The sequence below is a fragment of the Nerophis lumbriciformis genome, linkage group LG29, assembly GCF_033978685.3.
Source record: "Nerophis lumbriciformis linkage group LG29, RoL_Nlum_v2.1, whole genome shotgun sequence".
Lineage (NCBI taxonomy): Eukaryota > Metazoa > Chordata > Actinopteri > Syngnathiformes > Syngnathidae > Nerophis > Nerophis lumbriciformis.
This window is the reverse complement of record NC_084576.2, coordinates 15,772,827-15,792,706: the sequence shown is the minus strand read 5'-3', so window position 1 is coordinate 15,792,706 and position 19,880 is coordinate 15,772,827. Positions and strand designations below refer to the sequence as shown.

General features: G+C 40.0%; 1 protein-coding gene across 14 annotated transcripts in view; it reads right to left on the bottom strand.

Annotated features, from left to right (window-relative positions):
• Positions 1–135: 135 nt before the first annotated feature.
• The window catches only part of ap3b2 (adaptor related protein complex 3 subunit beta 2), a 62,856-nt gene continuing 43,111 nt past the window's right edge, over positions 136–19,880 (bottom strand). For 7 of the 14 annotated variants that reach the window (XM_072911865.1, XM_072911867.1, XM_072911868.1 and 4 more), the window contains 10 exons: positions 17,929–18,097; positions 17,702–17,864; positions 17,511–17,598; positions 16,545–16,654; positions 13,732–13,960; positions 13,572–13,656; positions 10,442–10,539; positions 6,128–6,148; positions 1,111–1,249; positions 136–959 (listed from right to left, as the gene is read on the bottom strand). In XM_072911865.1, coding sequence (XP_072767966.1) covers positions 764–959; positions 1,111–1,249; positions 6,128–6,148; positions 10,442–10,539; positions 13,572–13,656; positions 13,732–13,960; positions 16,545–16,654; positions 17,511–17,598; positions 17,702–17,864; positions 17,929–18,097 — 1,298 coding nt within the window. In that variant the 3' untranslated portion in view covers positions 136–763. The remainder of the gene's footprint in view (positions 960–1,110; positions 1,250–6,127; positions 6,149–10,441; positions 10,540–13,571; positions 13,657–13,731; positions 13,961–16,544; positions 16,655–17,510; positions 17,599–17,701; positions 17,865–17,928; positions 18,098–19,880) is intronic. The other 7 variants (XM_072911866.1, XM_072911869.1, XM_072911862.1 and 4 more) reach the window with 3 other exon arrangements.

The following is a 19,880-nucleotide window of genomic DNA, read 5'->3' as shown; positions in this document are numbered from 1 at the left end:
TGGTATTTTCCCTTTGTTACCATTAAAAACATATAGTGTTCTGATATATGCAGAAAAAACAATACAGTCGAGCCACAATCTGCTTTGATAAAAACCTTTACATTCATCAACAGTAAGAAAATAAATAGACCAGTTGCCATGTGAGAAAAGGAAAGACATGAAATATGAACATTTAATTTAAATTGTAAAAAAAAAAAAAACGAATTAAAAAGTAAACTACCTAAGATAATACAGTATCTACTTAATATTACTTTTACAGCCAACTGTTGTATAAATTGTGGTTATTTTTACTCATGTACTAATTTTTTTAAGGCCCAAGTGGAGAAAAATTAAAATTAGAGATATTTTTTCTAATAATTTAATTGGAGTCTTACATTTTGGATTTCTCCGTGTTCAAAAAAGGATCACATTACATAGCTGGTTATTACTACATATACAGTATATATACACATACATACAGCAGCACTGCAGCACACAAATGTAATGTTCGGGATAAAACAGTCATGCTACATTCTATTAGCTACCTTTAAAAAAAAAAATACATTTTCGATGGAATAAATAACGAATTGTGTACTTGGTACTGGTGAGATGTCATTTTGTACGCAGCCACCAGGGGGCGACAAAGTTGCGGATGTCAATCTCACTTGACAAGGCTGACGCTCATTTGTCTGATTGTCGCAAGAAAAGACACTTTCAATCATTCCAGGAGGTTCCTTGCAGGTGCGGGGGTCGGAGTGAAGACGAGGGGTTCGCGGACGACGCGTCACTGCGTCAGCGCCAGCAGAATGTCTTTGACCAGCATGGTGCCGATCACCATCTTCTCGCAGTTGACCGTCAGCTGGGCGCCGCCCTCCTCCTTGGTCGCCACGGTGACCAGCACCAGGCTGCCGCTGGTCACCGTCTTGCCGGCGAACCTGTGTGCGGGAAGAAGAAGAGGAGGAGGAGGAGGAAGAGGAGGACTGAGGTCAAAGCAGCAGAGTGAAAGAAGGTGAAAGGTTTTTAAAAACAAAAAAAATAATTATTGATAAAGCAACATAACTCGCTAGATAGCTGATTTTAAAGCAATACCTACTAAGGGCCACTAGATGTCAGTATTGCGCGTGTTTTCACCTGCACTCTTTGTCTGATCCACAGGGCACTCTGCTGAGGTTGGCGGCCGTGGCCACCTTCTGGACGATGGCGTGCTCGTTACGGCACTTCTCGTCTAAAGTGAGCTTCTCCGTGATCTCGTTCATGCCCATCAGCTGACCTGGAGGAGGACGAGGAAGCAGTGGAGTAGACGGCCATCAATGAACGCTGATCACCAAAGGTGGGTGAGCACACAGGAAGTGTTCGTCAGGGGAGGGGCGCCCCCTGGTGGGGCGTGTGAGCGCCACATCAGAAGAAGTTGCAACATGCACGTTTGCGAGGGAGTTGCGGGGTCATTGAACGCCCCATCCAGGTTATGCTCTGACCTCTTAAAACCCAAGCTGTTTGTTTACATGCTTTTCTTTATTTCTCTTTGCTATTTGGGCTTATTGGACCCTAATTAAAATAAAAACTAAGAATCATCTTTTGATATGATGTACTTAGTCCATAAGTAACAAACGTGTACTTCATGTTTAGTGACATGCTAATTCTTATTTTTACACCCCCCCCCCCCCCAAATTCCATTGTATGTTATACTCTTCTGACACCACCAGATGGCAGTATAAGTGTCCACATAAACCGCCATAAGACCCCAATTCAGTAGTGTACACAATTTTGGAAATAAGAGCTAAAAGGTGCTGTCCACACATGTGTCCAAACTTTTTCCAACGAGGGCCACATAGCGAAAAGTCAAAGTATGCGAAGGCCATTTTGATTAGTTTGTTTTTTTCTATTTTGTAAAAAACAAATGCTGAAAACAGACACCTTTGTGTTAGAGATTATTACAGAGGTGTCCAAAGTTAGGCCAGGGGGCCGCCGCTCGAACTTTGTTGGCTTGTAACATATTGTCAGAAAAATACAACAGTAAAAATGAGAAAAAAGTGCAAAAAGACAATGTAATAACAAAAAGCTGAAATTGTAATATTAATAATAAAATGTTTCATTTATAACACAAATTTGACCTTTTTTTTTTTTTACAAAATAAAAAAAATATATCAAAATGTCCCCCACATACTTTATAGACTTTTCAAATTTTGCATCAAATGTTCAGTTTTTTTTCCATTACATTATGTCTTTTTGATCTTTTTTCCCCAATTTTTTTTACTATTAGTTTTTCTGACAACATGTTAAAAAACTGGGCCTTCACCCCTGCTCTAAAGCCCGACTCAAAATGCTTATTTTTTCGGATTTAGATGATTTTGTAAATACAATCTGTTCCAGAGTCAAACTATGGCCATCATAAGGTCTGTATTCCGTGCACAGGCAGTGTTTGAAGCGTAAAAAGAAGTTAACCACTCACAAGTCTCGTTTTTTAACTTTCCCATCGGTCAGACGAGGGCTAGGAAATGACACACTTTTGTGAGAAAAGCCAAAGAACAAGCAAGTCAGTTTGTCATGTGATGCTCGCTGAAGTGATTTCTCCTGGCTGGTTAGAATGCCAAAAGTTTGGGCAAATTTGATTGTACGACCTCTGGTTCCGCTTTAGGTCGTCATTTTGTGCGCGACATTCATACACCATGAGTGACAAACGTTAAGTACACTAAGGGCCTGAATAATAGAATTAATAATAGTTTGTGTAAAGTAAAAATTTGCAAAAGTAGTGCAGAACGCCATATTTAATTGAGGTTTTTGTGTGTCACCATGGTAACACTCATTTCCTGCACATCCATGGCATCGCGCTCCAACTTGGGATGCTGTAGAACAGTGGTACTCAATCAGTAGTTGGGTCTGCGGTTCTTCGGGGAAGACTCATAAATGACACAGTTTGAGGAAATAATCAAGTTTGAAAACACCCTGTATGCCAGACCTGGGCAAATTAAGGCCCGGGGGCCACATGCGGCCCGTTGAGCTTTTCAATCTGGCCCGTCGGACATTCCCAAATAATTGTTTTAGATCTTTAAGATGGAAAGTGTAGCTGCCATTATGATGTGTAGTGATGTTTTCTAATGACCGTAAGTCTTGAACTATACAAAGTCTTTCAATGGTTGGAATCTGCGCTTTTGGATGATATAACAGTTACTATGGTAATCTAATTAGTTACTATGGTAATCTACGTCACAGCAGCTCAGACGAGGCACCAAGCAGTGTGGGCCGGAAGCATTTCCACAGACGCAGAAGGAGATTTTTTAACAACAAAGTTCTAAAGCTTAGTGACATATCCGATATATCAGATTGTAGGTGGGTTTATTTTGTACCCTTTGCGTTCATATTTCAGTTTGTTGCATTTTTGTTGCGTTTCACTTGATTGTAAAATATGTCGATCAAAAGGGGGTGTGACGTTCATATTTTGTCAATATTCAGTGTTTTATCCTTCATAGAAAAATGTAAAATTCCATTACGTTTTTTCAGGCGGTCTGTCATAATGTTTTTAGCATTCAATCAGACATTATTGTGAGGTTTTGTATTAGTGTTCCTAAAAATAGATACAGTATACCGGCCCCCAGACACATTTTTTTCTCTAAATGTGGCCCCCGAGTCAAAATAATTGCCCAGGCCTGCTGTATGCTAATGTTGATGATCTATTAAACTCATATAGATGAAGTCTTGTAAATGTTTTGAACACCATGTCTCCGTTGCTCAAAGTTAGAATGGTTAAAAGTAGGCAAAATGGAGAAATGAAGACTCAGCAGAAAAGGGAGTGCCGCAGAGCCGAACGGAAATGGTGCAAGTCAAAGCTCCAAACTCATTATGAGATTTACAAAGAACCGTTGAATGTGTTCAACCAGATTTTGCGTAGAAGGGAAAATATTTCTCTGAAATCGTCTGTGTCCTGTTTGCTACGGTAAACAGATTACCAAACCCTCCAGTTTCACTTCCAGCAGAACTCATTTCTACATCAAAGTGCAATGAGTTTGAAAAATTAGTTCATTCTAAAGTTCAAAGCATTAAAACGCAATAATTCCTGGAAAACAAACTACAGCCAGCTAGTCAACAAGAGCTCCTGTCACTGAAGAAACCATCCACAGTCTTGAGTCCATCAACATGCAGCTTTGATGGGTCACCCACAAGATGTCTAAAGTCTGTGCCGAGCACTTTGTTCCCACAATTTGCAATCTAGTTAACATCTCACTTCCCAAAGGTCTTTAAAATGGCTGTCATTAAGCCCCTCCTACAGAAGAGTAGTCTTGATGCCACAATACTAAAGAACAATCGGCCCGTATCAAACCTGACATTCTTGGTCAAAGTCCTAGAAAAGGTTGTATACCAACAGCTTAGTGACTTTCTCCTGTTTAACAATGTGTTTGGTACTTTCCGTTCAGGTTTTAGGCCCCACCACAGCGCTGAAACAGTTCTGATCAAGGTGACAAATGATATCGCCCTGAACACAGACGCAGGAAAAGTCTCAGTCTTGGTTCCGCTGGACCTGAGCCGCTGCCTTGACACAATTGACCATACTATCTTAATACAGAGGTTAGAAAATTGCTCTTAACTGGTTCAAGTCCTAGCTAGATCACAGGTCATACTTTGTTGAAATTGGTAACTGTGTCTCTGACCAATTGGCTGTGACCCGTGGGGTTCCTAAGGGCTGAATACTGGGTCCCCTCCAAGGTTTCTTGTTGTTCCTATTGGGTTGAGTTTTTTCTTGCCCCTATGTGGGATCTGAGCCGAGGATGACGTTGTGGCTTTTGCAGCCCTTTGAGATACTTGTGATTAAGGGCCATATAAATAAACTTTGAGTGGCTTTCAGACCCTCTTCCTGAAACCCAATAATCAGGTTGGAAATTTAGGTGTAATAATGGACTCAGACTTGAACTTTAACAGCCACATTAAGTCAGTAACATCAGCAGCTTTTCAACCACCTGGAAAACCTTTGCCAAAATCATAGGAATAATGTCTAAATCCAACTTAGAAAGACTGATCTATGCCTTTGTCTCCAGCAGGTGAGACTACTGTAATGACCTTCTCACCAGGCTCTCTAAACAAGCTGTCAAGCAGCTGCAGCACATCCAGAATGCTGCTGCTCGAGTCCTGACTAAAACCAGGAAATACGACCATATTAGTCCATGGTCTCAGTCACTGCACTGGCTTCCTGTTGCTCAGAGAATAGACTTTTAAGACAGTGTGCAAGTCTTTTCGTGGTCTCTGACATTTTAGAACCATATGGCCTCTGAGGAACCTGAAGAAGTGGTCTCCTGCTGGTGCCCGGAGCTAGGACCAAACATGCGTTTACTACAATCTGGAATAGTATTCCTGAAGATGTGAGACAGGCCTCAACACTGGCAATGTTGAAATCCAGGTTAAAACAATTTTATTTAATAGTGCATATGACAACTGAAAGTATTTTGTCTACACTCTTTGATTTTAATTTGAATTATAATAGTTTGTGTGTTTAATTAGAATTATGATTATTTTATTTTTGGTTTTGCCTTCTTGTGATTGTCTGTACAGCACTTTGGATTGCCTTGTGTACAAATTGTGATCTATAAATACACTTGCCTTGCTTTGCCATTATGGATTAGTTTAGGTGTCTGCTGGCTCCAAATCAGCCCTGAAGTCATCCAGCAGCTCAAAAATGGAATTGCTGGATAAATAATATGTCTAATATTGAGGAAGGGAGGAGAGGATTCTCTCTCTGACAAAATCCTCAGCGCAAAAGCTTTTACTTTAGTTCACAGGCATTTTAATACGCGCACGTAGATCCATAATGATGCGATTGTAGTACCTGGATTGATTGAAACTTTTAGTAGTAGATTGCACAGTACAGTACATATTCCGTACAATTGACCACTGAATGGTAACACCCGAATAAGTTTTTCAACTTGTTTAAGTCGGGGTCCACGTTAATCAATTCATGGTAGAATAATAAATGATAAATAATGCGCAGGTAAATAAATGATATGTGCACTTTCAAGCAACTTGTGCTGATGTGGGTTTAGGTTTGAAGGGCGTGTAGGGAAGGGTTGTGGTTAAAATGGGGCGTGGGGAAGTGTACGAGGTTGTGGCAGATAAAGGTATTTGGGGTTGGAACGACAAGTAGAACACATGGCAGTCCACTTACCTAGACGCTGTAATAGCGTCGCTATTGGGGGACAGTGCGGAGGGGAGGAACCACATGTTTGACACACTGTTTGTTAGTCAGGGTGTAACATGCCAGAGGACTAAACGGTCCAATAACACATGCAGTGGAACCTCGATTTGCAAATTTAATTGGTTCTTGAACATGGTTCTTAAATCGGAAAGTTTGTATAGTGAATCAGTTCCCCATAAGAAACATTGTAAACATGAATAATTGGTTCAAGCCTTGACAAAAGTCCCCATTTTAGTAAAATAATGCACACTTTTAAGGCACTACATTGGGGTGGGTAAGTATCAGAGGTGGGACCAAGTCATTGTTTTGCAAGTCACAAGTAAGTCTCAAGTCTTTGCCCTCAAGTCCGAGTCAAGTCCCGAGTCAAGACAGGCAAGCCCCGAGTCAAGTCCAAAGTCAAGACTGGAAAGTCTCAAGTCAAGTCCTAAGTCCTGCATTTTGAGTTTCGAGTCCTTTCAAGTCCTTTTAACCACAGACTAATATATTAACACAGATTGTGTATGCTTTTCAAACGCTGTATTTATTTATTAAAACAAGTGCATTTTAAATTGCAGGAAAGAAAATTGTGCTGACATTGCACTTTATAATAGCACTATTAACCAGTCATTTTAAACATTAACTCATTCCTTTACAGAACAAACGCATTGAAAAATAAAGTGCAAATGTACTTATTTGTACAAAAGTGTTAACATTGAAAAAACATGACATATACGTGAACATAACAAAAAAGTTGTACTTTTTATATGTCAGGGCCCTATGCTGCATTGCATTTGCAAAAGACCAAATTAGCCAAGAGTCTGTCAGTCATTTGTGCACGATGGGGGCGTAGTATGATGCCACCATGGCTGAAAACTCGCTCCACTGGAGCACTGGAGGCAGGCACTGCCAAGACTCTCATGGCCACTCGGAACAGTGAAGGAAGAGTCTTCATGTTCAATGCCCAGAACAAAAGGGGGGAGAGAGTTGTTTTGGGTTGGTGCACTACTTGTAAGTGTATCTTGTGTTTTTTATGTTGATTTAATTAAAAAAAGAAAAAATTATTTCTTGTGCGGCCCGATACCAATCGATCCACGGACCAGTACCGGGCCGTGGCCCGGTGGTTGGGGACCACTGAGGTAAACAACCAACAGTATGTCAGAAAGCTAGCTAAAACGGTACACATATTCATAATATAGTATACATTTTAACTGACCTTTATTTTACTATTTTTGTCTTTTTTTAGGTGGCTAAAATACGCGGTGCTGCTGACCGCCGTCTAACGTTACGTGTGATATATTGACTAACGTAACCCTGCTTAAAAAAAATCACTGAACAAAAAGTATGAATAAGGTAGTGAACTGCAACAGATTCCCGTGTTTGCAATAACGTTATAACGTTAGCAGTGAGTTTACAGCCTCACTGATTTAACTACACAGCAAATAAAAGTCACGTTACTTAGCCAATAAACGTTATCTTACATTCAAAACTTACCGTTCTTTGTGCAACTTGAAATGCCGGACGAAGTTGGAAGTTGTTGCCTCTCCATCAGTAATTTTCGAACCGCATGTGTTGCATCTGCAAACCGTTTTGTGTTGACCACCTCGTAATTTTTATACCCAAACAAAATTATTTTAGGTATCATTTTTTGTTCACTGGCGTGTGGTTTGGACATGTCTTCTTCGTTGGTTGTCCTGCAATTTGATTGGATGAATGCTGTGTGATGAAAACAAAGTAGATCTAATTTGATTGGCTGTTGTACTGAGAGCACACCAGCTGACACACGCAACGCTGATAGACAAGTACACAATGAAAAATACGGAGCGCTCCCGAATAACTTTTTCATCTTTGGGTTTTGGGGAAAGTAGCAAGTCATGTTAAGTCATGTCAATTCAAAAGGCTCGAGTCCAAGTGAAGTCACAAGTCATTGATGTTAAAGTCTAAGTCGAGTTGCAAGTCTTTTTACATTTTGTCAAGTCGAGTCGAAAGTCATCAAATTCATGACTCGAGTCTGACTCGAGTCCAAGTCGTGACTCGAGTCCACACCTCTGGTAAGTATATACATATATACAAAACCTAAAACTAGTGAAGTTGGCACGTTGTGTAAATGGTAAATAAAAACAGAATACAATGATTTGCAAATCCTTTTATATTCAATTGAATAGACTGCAAAGACAAGATACTTAACGTTCGAACTGGAAAACATTATTTTTTGCAAATATTAGCTCATTTGGAATTTGATGCCTGCAACATGTTTCAAAAAAGATGGCACAAGTGGCAAAAAAGACTAAGTAAGTTGAGGAATGCTCATCAAACAGTTATTTGGAACATTCCACAGGTGAACAGGCTAATTGGGAATAGGTGGGTGCCATGATTGCGTATAAAAGCAGCTTCCATGAAATGCTCAGTCATATACAAAGAAGGATGGGGCGAGGGTCACCACTTTGTGAACAAATGCGTGAGCAAATTGTTTAAGAACAACATTTCTCAACCAGCTATTGCAAGGAATTTAGGGATTTCACCATCTACGGTCCGTAATATCATAAAAAGGTTCAGAGAATCTGGAGAAATCACTGCACGTAAACAGCAAGGCTGAAAACCAACATTGAATGCCCGTGACCTTCGATCCCTCAGGCGGTACTGCATCAAAAAGCAACAGTGTGTAAAGGATATCACCAAATGGTCTCAGGAACACTTCAGAAAACCACTGTCAGTAACTACAGTTTGTTGCTACGTCTGGAAGTGCAAGTTAAAACTGTACTATGCAAAGTGAAAGCCATTTATCAACACCCAGAACCGCCGCCGGCTTCGCTGGGCCCAAGCTCCTCTAAGATGGACTGATGCAAAGTCAAAAAGTAATCTGTGTTTTTGTGTAATTGTTTTTGGAAACTGTGGACGTCTTGTCCTCCGGAACAAAGAGGAAAAGAACCATCCGGACTGCTATATGTGCAAAGTTCAAAAGCCAGCATGTGTGATGGTATGGGGGTGTATTAGTGCCCAAGGCATGGGTAACTTACACATCTGTGAAGGCACCATTATTGCTGAAAGGTATATACAGGTTTTGGAGCAACATATGTTGCCATCCAAGCAACGTTATCATGGACGCCCCCGCTTATTTCAGCAAGACAATGCCAAGCCACGTGTTACAACAGCGTGGCTTCATAGTAAAAGAGTGCGGGTACTAGACTGGCCTGCCTGTAGTCCAGACCTGTCTCCTATTGACAATGTGTGGCGTAATATGAAGCATAAAATACCACAACGGAGATTCCGGACTGTTAAACAACTTAAGCTGCACATCAAGCAAGAATGGTCTCCTCAGTTCCCAAACGTTAACTGAGAGTTGTTAAAAGGAAAGGCCATGTAACACAGTGGTAAAAATGCCCCTGTGCCAACTTTTTGGCAATGTGTTGCTGCTATTAAATTCTAAGTTAATGATTATTTGCAAAAAAAAATAAGTTTCTCAGTTCGAACATTAAATATCTTGTCTTTGCAGTTCATTCAATTGAAAATAGGTTGAAAAGAATTTGCAAATCATTGTATTCTATTTTTATTTACGAATTACACAACGTGCCAACTTCTCTGGTTTTGCGGTGTGTATATACAGGTATATCTATATCTCATACAAAGGGGTAATGGATCAATAATCCATTATAAAAATAATACAACTACGGCAAGCTCAACTGTCAACGCACACACACAAAGGGCCATTTTGTGCTCTAAAAACATTCACAACCATGTTGCTACAATTACAAAAAAAAGTTAAAGTAAAATGGTTATTACCTTGCTGTGCGCAAATGGCAGAAGACGTGCTGTCACGAAGCGGAGACGGGAGGGCAGACAGAGAGGAGGGCGCAGGGAGGAGGAAAAGCGTGTGTGTGGGTTCCCTCTCCTCCCTAAGTTTAAGTCCACAGCAAATCCCTCCTTCTTTCCAGGCTAGATTTTGGCTTTTTTGGACCCATATTGAGTAACAAAATGAACAAAACTTGGGGAATGGCGAGAAAAGAAACACACGCTGAAGCACTGAGACGTGGGGACCGAGTAATGGACTGCGTTACCAGGATGTGACGAAGGGGGCTCCGCCTCTCCAAAATGGTGTGTACTATACCGCACAGGAAGTGATGTCATAGAAATGGCAATGCCCTAAGACGTCCATCGGCGCACAAAATAAATGAATGACGCGTTCGTACATCGAGACACGGTTTCGCACATTTGTCCCAATCTAAAAGTTCGTAAACCGAAAAGTTTGCAAATAAAGTTGTTTGGTAAATCGATGTCCCACTGTACTTTGTTCGTTGTCGTTACACTCACCCTGCTCCTTTTTAAACTCGTTCTCCGTCATGAAGAAGGGTTTCATCAGCTCTCCGACTGGCGGCTGGATGGACACAAAGAACTTCCTGGTGTGAGTGCTGCGAAAACACAAACATGGTTTGTTTCAATGTAACATAACGCAGGCAGGTCAGAGTGTGTCACATGACCCACACACTTTAGTTGGTTACAGGAGGCTGAGTGGGAGACCGTTACTTCCTCCACAGTCCGAAAACAACAATGTTAGCTTCACCGAGAACAACAATATTAATTAAAGCTGCAAGCAGCGATGGACGAGACTGACTTTGACGGCACATAAAATCCAAACCAGAGCAGTAATTAAAACTCTTTGGTCAACTTTTAATCAGAAGGGTTCAATCTCTCTCCTGTGCTAGTTTGAAGCCGACACGACAAACGCGCTCAGAGATAATGTTTGAAAAAAGGTGACCGGTTTTTACAAAACTTTTGGTTTGAAGGGGGAATTGCAAACTTCCTGTTGATTTTTGCTGGGGGTTGTCAATGAGTGAAATGTAGGTCTAAGTGAGACCTACATAGAGGTTTTTGTTTCATGTCTCTAAGACATTCCTACTGGAAGTTACAGGCAGTTTTGTCTGAGTTTTCTTCCTAGGAGCAGTTGTGTCTGTGTTTTCTTCCTAGGGGGCGCTAGAGTGCAATTTTGAGTTTTGGGGTTGGGTTTTTTTATTAGATCGCAATTTTTGCCAGTCCTGATGTGTGTCCAGTTTGAGTTTTGAAGCATGTTAAGGGGGTCAAATTACAGCTCAAAGAGGCAAAAGTGACTTTTTAGTAAACTTTTGTTTTGAAGGGGGAATTGCCAACTTCCTGTTGATTTTTTGCTGAAGGATGTCAATGTATGAAATCTAGGTCTAAGTCAGACCTACATTGAGGTTTTTGTTTCATGTCTCTACGACATTCCTACCGGAAGTTACAAGCAGTTTTATCGGTTTCTTCCTAGGGGGCGCTAGTGCGCAATTTTGAGTTTTGGGGTTTGGTTTTTTGATTAGTCCTGATGTGTGTGTCAAATATGGTGAGTTTTGAAGCATTTTAAGGGGGTTAAATTACAGCTCAAAGAGGCGGCGGAATAATAATAATAATAAAACGCACAAAATACAATAGGGTCCTCTGTCCCAAAGGGACATTGCGGTCCCTAATTAAAGGTCCCATATAATATTTTATTTTAAAAATGTCTGTGTATATCATAGTAAAGCTCCCACGTTTGTAGCCGAATAAGGGAAAGTTGATTGGCTTTATTTTAAGATGTCTAGCAAAGCCTTAGAAATGTGTACCGTTCACATTTGAACCGATACAGTACCAATTCCCGGTACCTGGGGATCAATACCAGTACTCAACGGTACCAATTTTCGGTACTTTAATGTGCGTTAATAATAAAATATATTTTTTTATTACAACATTTAAAAATGAGCTGATTGTGATAACTGCTATCCAGTTATATATTGTTTCATTGTCACATTTGTGAGTCTCATTTGCAAGTATGACATTAAGTTGCAATTGTGTGTAGTTTATGGTGTTTTTTTTTTTTTTGCTGAGCCCTATAAGTGTTAATACTGTAAGTATTGTATTTATTACGCACACAATGTTTGATTGTAACGTGCATCTTAGTTGTAGTTTAATTAACAAATTTGGAAATTGCTTATGTTAATCAGTAGCATTTCAAAGACTGTGTATTAGCATCAAGCTAGCGCATTTTTGGAAAAGTACCTACTCTGTGGCCTAGTGCAGTGGTCCTCAACCTTTTTTCAGTGATGTACCCCCTGTGAACATATTTTTGTAATTCAAGTACCCCCTAATCAGAGCAAAGCATTTTTGGTTGAAAAAAAGAGATAAAGAAGTAAAATACAGCACTATGTCATCAGTTTCTGATTTATTAAATTGTATAACAGTGCAAAATATTGCTCATTTGTAGTGGACTTTCTTGAACTATTGGGAAAAAAAGAAATAAAAATAACTAAAAACTTGTTGAAAAATAAACAAGTGACCCAATTATAAATAAAGATTTCTACACATAGAAGTAATCACCAACTTAAAGTGCCCTCTTTGGGGATTGTAATAGAGATCCATCTGGATTCATGAACTTAATTCTAAACATTTATTTTGTTGAAGTATTATTCAATAAATATATTTATAAAGAATTTTTGAATTGTTGCTATTTTTAGAATATTTAAAAAAAATCTCACGTACCCCTTGGCATACCTTCAAGTATACCCCCATTTGAGAACCACTGGCCTAGTGGTTAGAGTGTCCGCCCTGAGATCGGTAGGCTGTGAATTCAAACCCCGGCCGAGTCATACCAAAGACTATAAAAATGGGACCCATTACCTCCCTGTTTGGCACTCAGCATCAAGGGTTGGAATTGGGGGTTAAATCACCAAAAATGATTCCCGGGCACAGCACCGCTGCTGCCCACTGCTCCCCTCACCTCCCAGGGGGTGATCAAGGTCAAATGCAGAGGACAAATTTCACCACACCTAGTGTGTGTGTGTGTGTGTGTGACAATCATTGGTACTTTAAAGCCTTACTTTACTTATGTCGGAGCATTTTTTTGAGTAAATTTCTTTGTTGGTATTGAAAATTGCAACATAGTAGTTTGGCTGAGTCCGCTCTCAGTGCTGCTGGAGTGATCGCGAAGTGCCAAAGTGTGAGGAGCCGACGGAGTCTGCAACCTGGCGTGACGTCACGTGCAACCCAGGTACCGTAACAAAGCATCGTTGAGTTTTATGTGAATCGGTGCCCGGTAGGACCGAAAGGGCTTCGGTCGATGCAAAAAAAAAAAAACAAACAAAAAAAAAAAAAGGTACCAGATTCCCGACAAACTTCCAAGGGAAGAAGCAAAAACACAAACAGTATCTACCCTCCTGATTGGCAATCAATGACAGCTGAATCTCCTAATTGCCAAACTAGGAACAGTGAGAACAATACTTGCAAGACAAGCCAAAACAGAAAGTGGAACAAAAAAAAGAGCGCTGGACAGTAAGAAACACCAAATACAGGAACATAATAAACTGAAGGGATCATGACAAGGGGACCTTTGATTATATTTAAGTGTGTTACTCAACTGCTGAGAGTACCAGGCGTCCAAATTCTAACAAAGTCTTACCACAGCTGGAAGTTTGCCGCTTGTGTGGAGTCGCAGAAGTCGATGCCCATCACGGCTGTGGCCGACTCGCCCGCAGGCAGCAGCTCTGTGGATAAAAAGGGAAGTGGAGGGGCGGAGTCAGTGACGATAAGGATAGAAAAAGCAAAAACTCGTCACTTGCCGATCTCCGGGAACTCTTTGACCCTCATCCCGGACTGCAGCTTCACGTCCTCCATGTGCAGGTTCTTGGCGTCGGCGGCGGCGCTGTTGGTGAACTGCATCTGCACCGCCACCATGTTGCCGTCGGCGCCGAACGGCTGTCGGCTGAAGCAGTACTCCACCGACAGTCCCTCGCCCGTGATGCGGTGCAGAAGCTCGTAGCTCTTCTGGCCGCTGCAAGGCGAGGTGGCCTGCAAGGCCAGGGAACGGCGAGAGGAAACGTCACGTACTTCCTTCAATGAATAAAGACACTGTAGCTGACCAGTTCAATTAGAGTAGTCAGTGTACAGTTTGTATAGTATTGTATTGATTGTCATCTAGGAGGTGTTTTAGGGCTCTTTAGCATGTTTCCCAAGGGAGGGGATCATGCTCTGCTTCAGTGTCACAGGAGATATTGGAATTCATCATCACTGAAGCAGAGATGCAGCCAAACATGGCTTAAAAAAATCAATATGAAGACAATAAAAATGGATATTGTTACAAAACAGTATTTATATATTGCCATATTGATATTTTTCCCCACCCCTACTTACTACTCACTCTTGTTGCCAGCTATTTGGAAAATAATTGCTGTGTTGACTCAATGGAGAGTAAATATATACTGCTTCATTTTAATCGCATTAAATCATCATATCTAAACTACTTAAAGTGTACAACTTTTGTCAAATATGATTATTACTTAACACATAAACCTTAGGCTTAGGTCAGGCTGATTCGGAAAAATAAGTACCAACCATAAAAGGGACTCTGATTAAAAATACATTTTGTTGTGCTTAAATATATCAACTGACTTAATAATAAATCATGTTAATAAATATGTTTAACTGTCAATAACGAATGAAAGGAAGAAGCTAACCCTACACAACAGCTAAGCACACAAGCTAAACATTCCTAAAAAGTGTCATTAATTGAAGAATATTAGTCTTAAACATATTTGTCAACATAAACAATCTAGTAACAAACGTGTCCACATCATTCAACTTACTGCATCATGCGCTGAACTTAATCATTGAGACCACTCGGTGTCTCAACAACCAAAATTACCACGACACTTCAACTTAAAGACAGCACGCGTCCATTCCAGACGGTTAATAATAAATAAGTTAGTGATTTTCAAACTGTGGTGGTACGCCAAAGAATCACTCACATAAATATTCAAACACAGCGTTACTCTTCAAACTGTGTGTAATGTTACAGTAGGCAAAATAATAAATACAACCTCTGCCTTGTTTTTAATGAATATTTAGGCCTATTATGCTACTGTATTTTAATGTTGGTCATTATGGTGGCACTTGGAGAGTCAAGTGTTTTCTTAGGTGGTACTTGGTGAAAAAACTACCATTGTTCTCTGTCTGACTCATTTCACTTGACCATACCTTTTCCAACAGTCCACACGACAAAATATCAAAAGTATGTACTGTATGATTCCTGCTGATATTGTATCAAATCTATATCGGTATCGGCCAATACTCGAGGCTCCGATATTGATAATGTCAGGGAAGCGAAAAAGTTGTATTGGGACACCCCTACTTAAAGGCCTACTGAAACCCACTACTACCGACCACGCAGTCTGATAGTTTATATATCAATGATGAAATCTTAACATTGCAACACATGCCAATACGGCCGGGTTAGCTTACTAAAGTGCAATTTTAAATTTTGCGCGACATATCCTGCTGAAAACGTCTCGGTATGATGTCAGCGTGTGACGTCGCGGATTGTAGCGGACATTTTGAGACAGCATGGTGGCCAGCTATTAAGTCGTCTGTTTTCATCGCAAAATTCCACAGTATTCTGGACATCTGTGTTGGTGAATCTTTTTCAATTTGTTCAATGAACAATGGAGACAGCAAAGAAGAAAGCTGTAGATGGGAAGCGGTGTATTGCGGTCGACTTCAGCAACACAAACACGGCCGGTGTTTCATTGTTTACATTCCCGAAAGATGACAGTCAATCTTTACCATTGGCCTGTGGAGAACTGGGACAACAGAGACTCTTACCAGGAGGACTTTGAGTTGGATACGCAGACACGGTACCGTGAGTACGCTTCCAAACATTTGATCGCTTGCCCGTACGTGCGTGCCGCTATGTGCATGTCACGTACGTAACTTTGGGGACTTTGGGGAAATGTATATGCTGTATGAACTTTGGGGAGGTGAACAGTACTTTAGGCTGTGGGATTGAGTGTGTTGTGCAGGTGTTTGAGTTGTATTGGCGGATTATATGGACGGGAGGGGGGAGGTGTTTGTTATGCGGGATTAATTTGTGGCATATTAATAAATATAAGCCTGGTTGTGTTGTGGCTAATAGTGTATATATACATGTCTTGTGTTTATTTACTGTTTTAGTCATTCCCAGCTGAATATCAGGTCCCACCCGCCCCTCACGGCATCTTCCCAATCTGAATCGTTCCCACTGCCCTTTAGTCCTTCACTCTCACTTTCCTCATCCACAAATCTTTCATCCTCGCTCAAATTAATGGGGAAATCGTCGCTTTCTCGGTCCGAATCGCTCTCGCTGCTGGTGGCCATGATTGTAAACAATGTGCAGATGTGAGGAGCTCCACAACCTGTGACGTCACGCTACTCGTCTGCTACTTCCGGTACAGGCAAGGCTTTTTTTATCAGCGACCAAAAGTTGCGAACTTTATCGTCGATGTTCTCTACTAAATCCTTTCAGCAAAAATATGGCAATATCGCGAAATGATCAAGTATGACACATAGAATGGAGTGATGGTGGCTGAAATGTGATGAATTGGTGAACGTGTGTGCTTACCGTAGGCGAGAGAACGCTGTCAGACAAAGACAAACCCTCGAGGTCGGTCACCAGGCTGTTGGACAGGAACGTGTTGACAGGCGTCACTTGAGGCGAAGGCGCAGGTTCAACTGAGAAGGAAAAAGTCACGCTTACGAGTTGTCGCCATGACGGGTGTATCTGATAAACATACAGTACAGGCCAAAAGTTTGGACACACCTTCTCATTCAATGCATTGTCTTTATTTTCATGAAGAAAACTCTGGTTTTGTATTTGTTTTGTATCATCCTGTGAGGTGTATATTATTTTTTTTGTTCGGTTTGTACTTCATGAAGTTTTGCACTTGTAGTTTTTTTTTGTGTGTTTTTTGTTTGTTTTCATTATATTTGGATGTATTTGTTTGGTTTGTATGCTTGTGAATCTGGGATATCCATTAACTACTTATGTTGAAGGGGGCAGGAAATATAAGATTTTCTTCATCCTGTTCCTTCTCAAGCATAGGTGTGTAAATGTGTTTTGTTGCTAAAGTTTAATTGTCTATTGATCAAAAATGCACATCAATGAAGGAGATAAATGAAATGAATGAAATTACTATTTACATTGTAGATTGTCACTGAAGGCATCAAAACTATGAATGAACACATGTGGAGTTATGTACTTAACAAAAAAAAAAGGTGAAATAACTGAAATAATGTTTATGTATATTCTAGTTTCTTCAAAATAGCCACCCTTTGCTCTGATTACGGCTTTGCACACTCTTGGCAATCAGAGCAAAGGGTGGCTATTTTGAAGAAACTAGAATATAAAACATATTTTCAGTTATTTCACCTTGTTTTGTTTCGTACATAACTCCACATGTGTTCACTCATAGTTTTGATGCCTTCAGTGACAATCTACAAAATAAAATAAAGAAAACGCATTGAATGAGGAGGTGTGTCCAAACTTTTGGCCTGTAATGTATGTTTGTGAAAAAAAAAGAAAACTCACAATCGTCAAGATCGAGCAGCGACATTTCTTTCTTTTCTTTCTTGTTGTCTTTCTTGACGGGCTTAGGAGGAGCTTTTGATTCCATCGTCTGCAAGAAGAGCAAAGATTTATCAGCACAATGTATCCCAGCAGACATGATCCAAGTGCATGGAAAGCACAATTGGACTTAATGAAAAATGCTGAGTTGGCACCTTTTTCTTCTTTTTGACCTCCACCTCAGACTCTGAGTCCTCCGATTCCGATTGGCTGCTTTCAGAATCGCTCTCCTCGTCTTCCGATTCCGACTCGGAGTCGCTCTTGCGTTGTTTACTCTTCCTCGCACGCTTCCTCTCTTCCTCCTCACTGCTCTGCTCACTGCAGGAAGCGATGATGTCATCAAAATGAGCGGAGGTGATGATGAAATACTTGAAAAACAAACCTTTCGCTTTCTTGCACCGGCTTCTTGAAATCCTTCTTCTTCTTCATCTTCTTCTCTTTTTCGTCCTCTTCTTCCCCCGACTCGGAAGCTTCTTCGCTCTCCTCACTCTCTGATCCAGAGCCGCTTTCTCCACTCCCGCTTCCACTTTCAGAGCCACTGGAGTACGACTCTGGGACAGAGTCAAAGGACCAATCAGCATTCAGCTAACAGCTAAGGGGCGGGGCTTTGATGCGCCGAAAGCAAGAAGGGACTGTAAGCTTGGGAAATGGTGCCCAAGTCCGGTTGATAGGGGGGTAAAACTTTGGGTACCTAACAATTTGATCCGATCCGATTCCTGGGGTGAGGATTTGATTCAGAATCGATTCTCGATTCATATCATTTCGCAATGGATTATTTGGGAAAATAATTATAAACAAACTCAATAACTTACAGGTTAATAAAAAGTGTCTTCTGTCCTCATGAAGATGACCTACAGACGTCTTTTTTAAAATTGATTCTTAAGAATTAAAACTTTTTTTTTTTTAAACTATGAATCAGGATGAAAAATAATCTCGATTCGGATGTGAATTCATTTTTTTTGTGCACGCCTACTGGTTGAAATGACATAGTAGTGTGTGTGATCCAACACAATATTCTGCCTCATTCTTGTCCGAGTGCGCGCTGCTGATTGCAGAAACGGTGACACGATGAGTAAGGAATACCAGTTAGTGTGGCCGTATGAGAGTATGTTGCCTAACTTCACGCCTGTTAGACAATTCATTCGCTCAGAGGGCCGCTTGTAACAGTGAATAAAATATGAATATTCATAAGGATTTGCCTCAAGACGTTGTTGCACAGTTGCATTTGATTTGATTTTTTTTTTTTTTTTACATATACTGTGTAAAAAAAAAAAAAAAAGATTTTAAGGAACAAAACTGTCAGCTCAGTCACCAGAATTTTTTACAGTAAGTGTTATGGTGGTATATTACTCTAAACGAAACAACTGTACACTTTTTATATTTGTTATATTATTACATACTACAATTTAAAATGTTTTTTAGATGTGAAATATTTGACTGCATGCAGTATATGTTTTTTTGTCAAAATGGAAATAGAAAGATAAAGTACTTTATTGATAAATATTAGTACTGGGCTTTCACGGGCCACATAAAACGATGTGGCGAGCCAGTCATGGGTTTGCCTTAAGAGCTGCGCTGGCCAGTGAGTTGACACCCCAGGGCTTTTAGCTCATTGGCTAACACTGCGCAACCGAACTTTCAAACAGTGGGGATGTGTGGGGTTGAACCCTGAGCAGTTAATCACTGTTCAAGATATTAAAATAAAAAATATATATAAATACTTTTTTTTTTTTTAAACGAAAGAAAAAAGAATAAATAAAAAACAAATGACAAATATACATTAATAAATAATTACAAAATAATAATAAAATGAAAAAGAAAAAGAAAAAAAACAATGAGTTGACAGCCCAATACTTTTAGCTAATTGACTAGCACTGCTCAACCGAACTTTCAAACAGTGGGGATGTGTAGGGTTTATCCCCGATCCTGTGCAGTTAATCACTGTTCAGTATATTAAAAATAAATGTAAGGAAAACTAATGAAAAAAGAAATAAAACAATAAACAATTACAAAATAATAACTTTTTTTTTTTTTTTTTTTAAAGGCAATGATTTGACAGCTCAGGGCTTTTAGCTCATTGGCTAGCACTGCTCAACTGAACTTTCAAACAGTGTGTGGCTCGACCCCCGCCCTGTGCAGTTTATCACTTTTCAATATATTAAAATAAAAACAATTTAATAAAAAATAAAAAAATGAATAAATGAAAAACTAATAAATCCATCCAAAGCACATAAATAAATAATTACAAATTAATAATAAAACTAAGTAAAAAATAAAATAAAAAAGGCAACAAGCGGACCGCTCATTGCCTAACACTGCTCAACTTAACTTTCA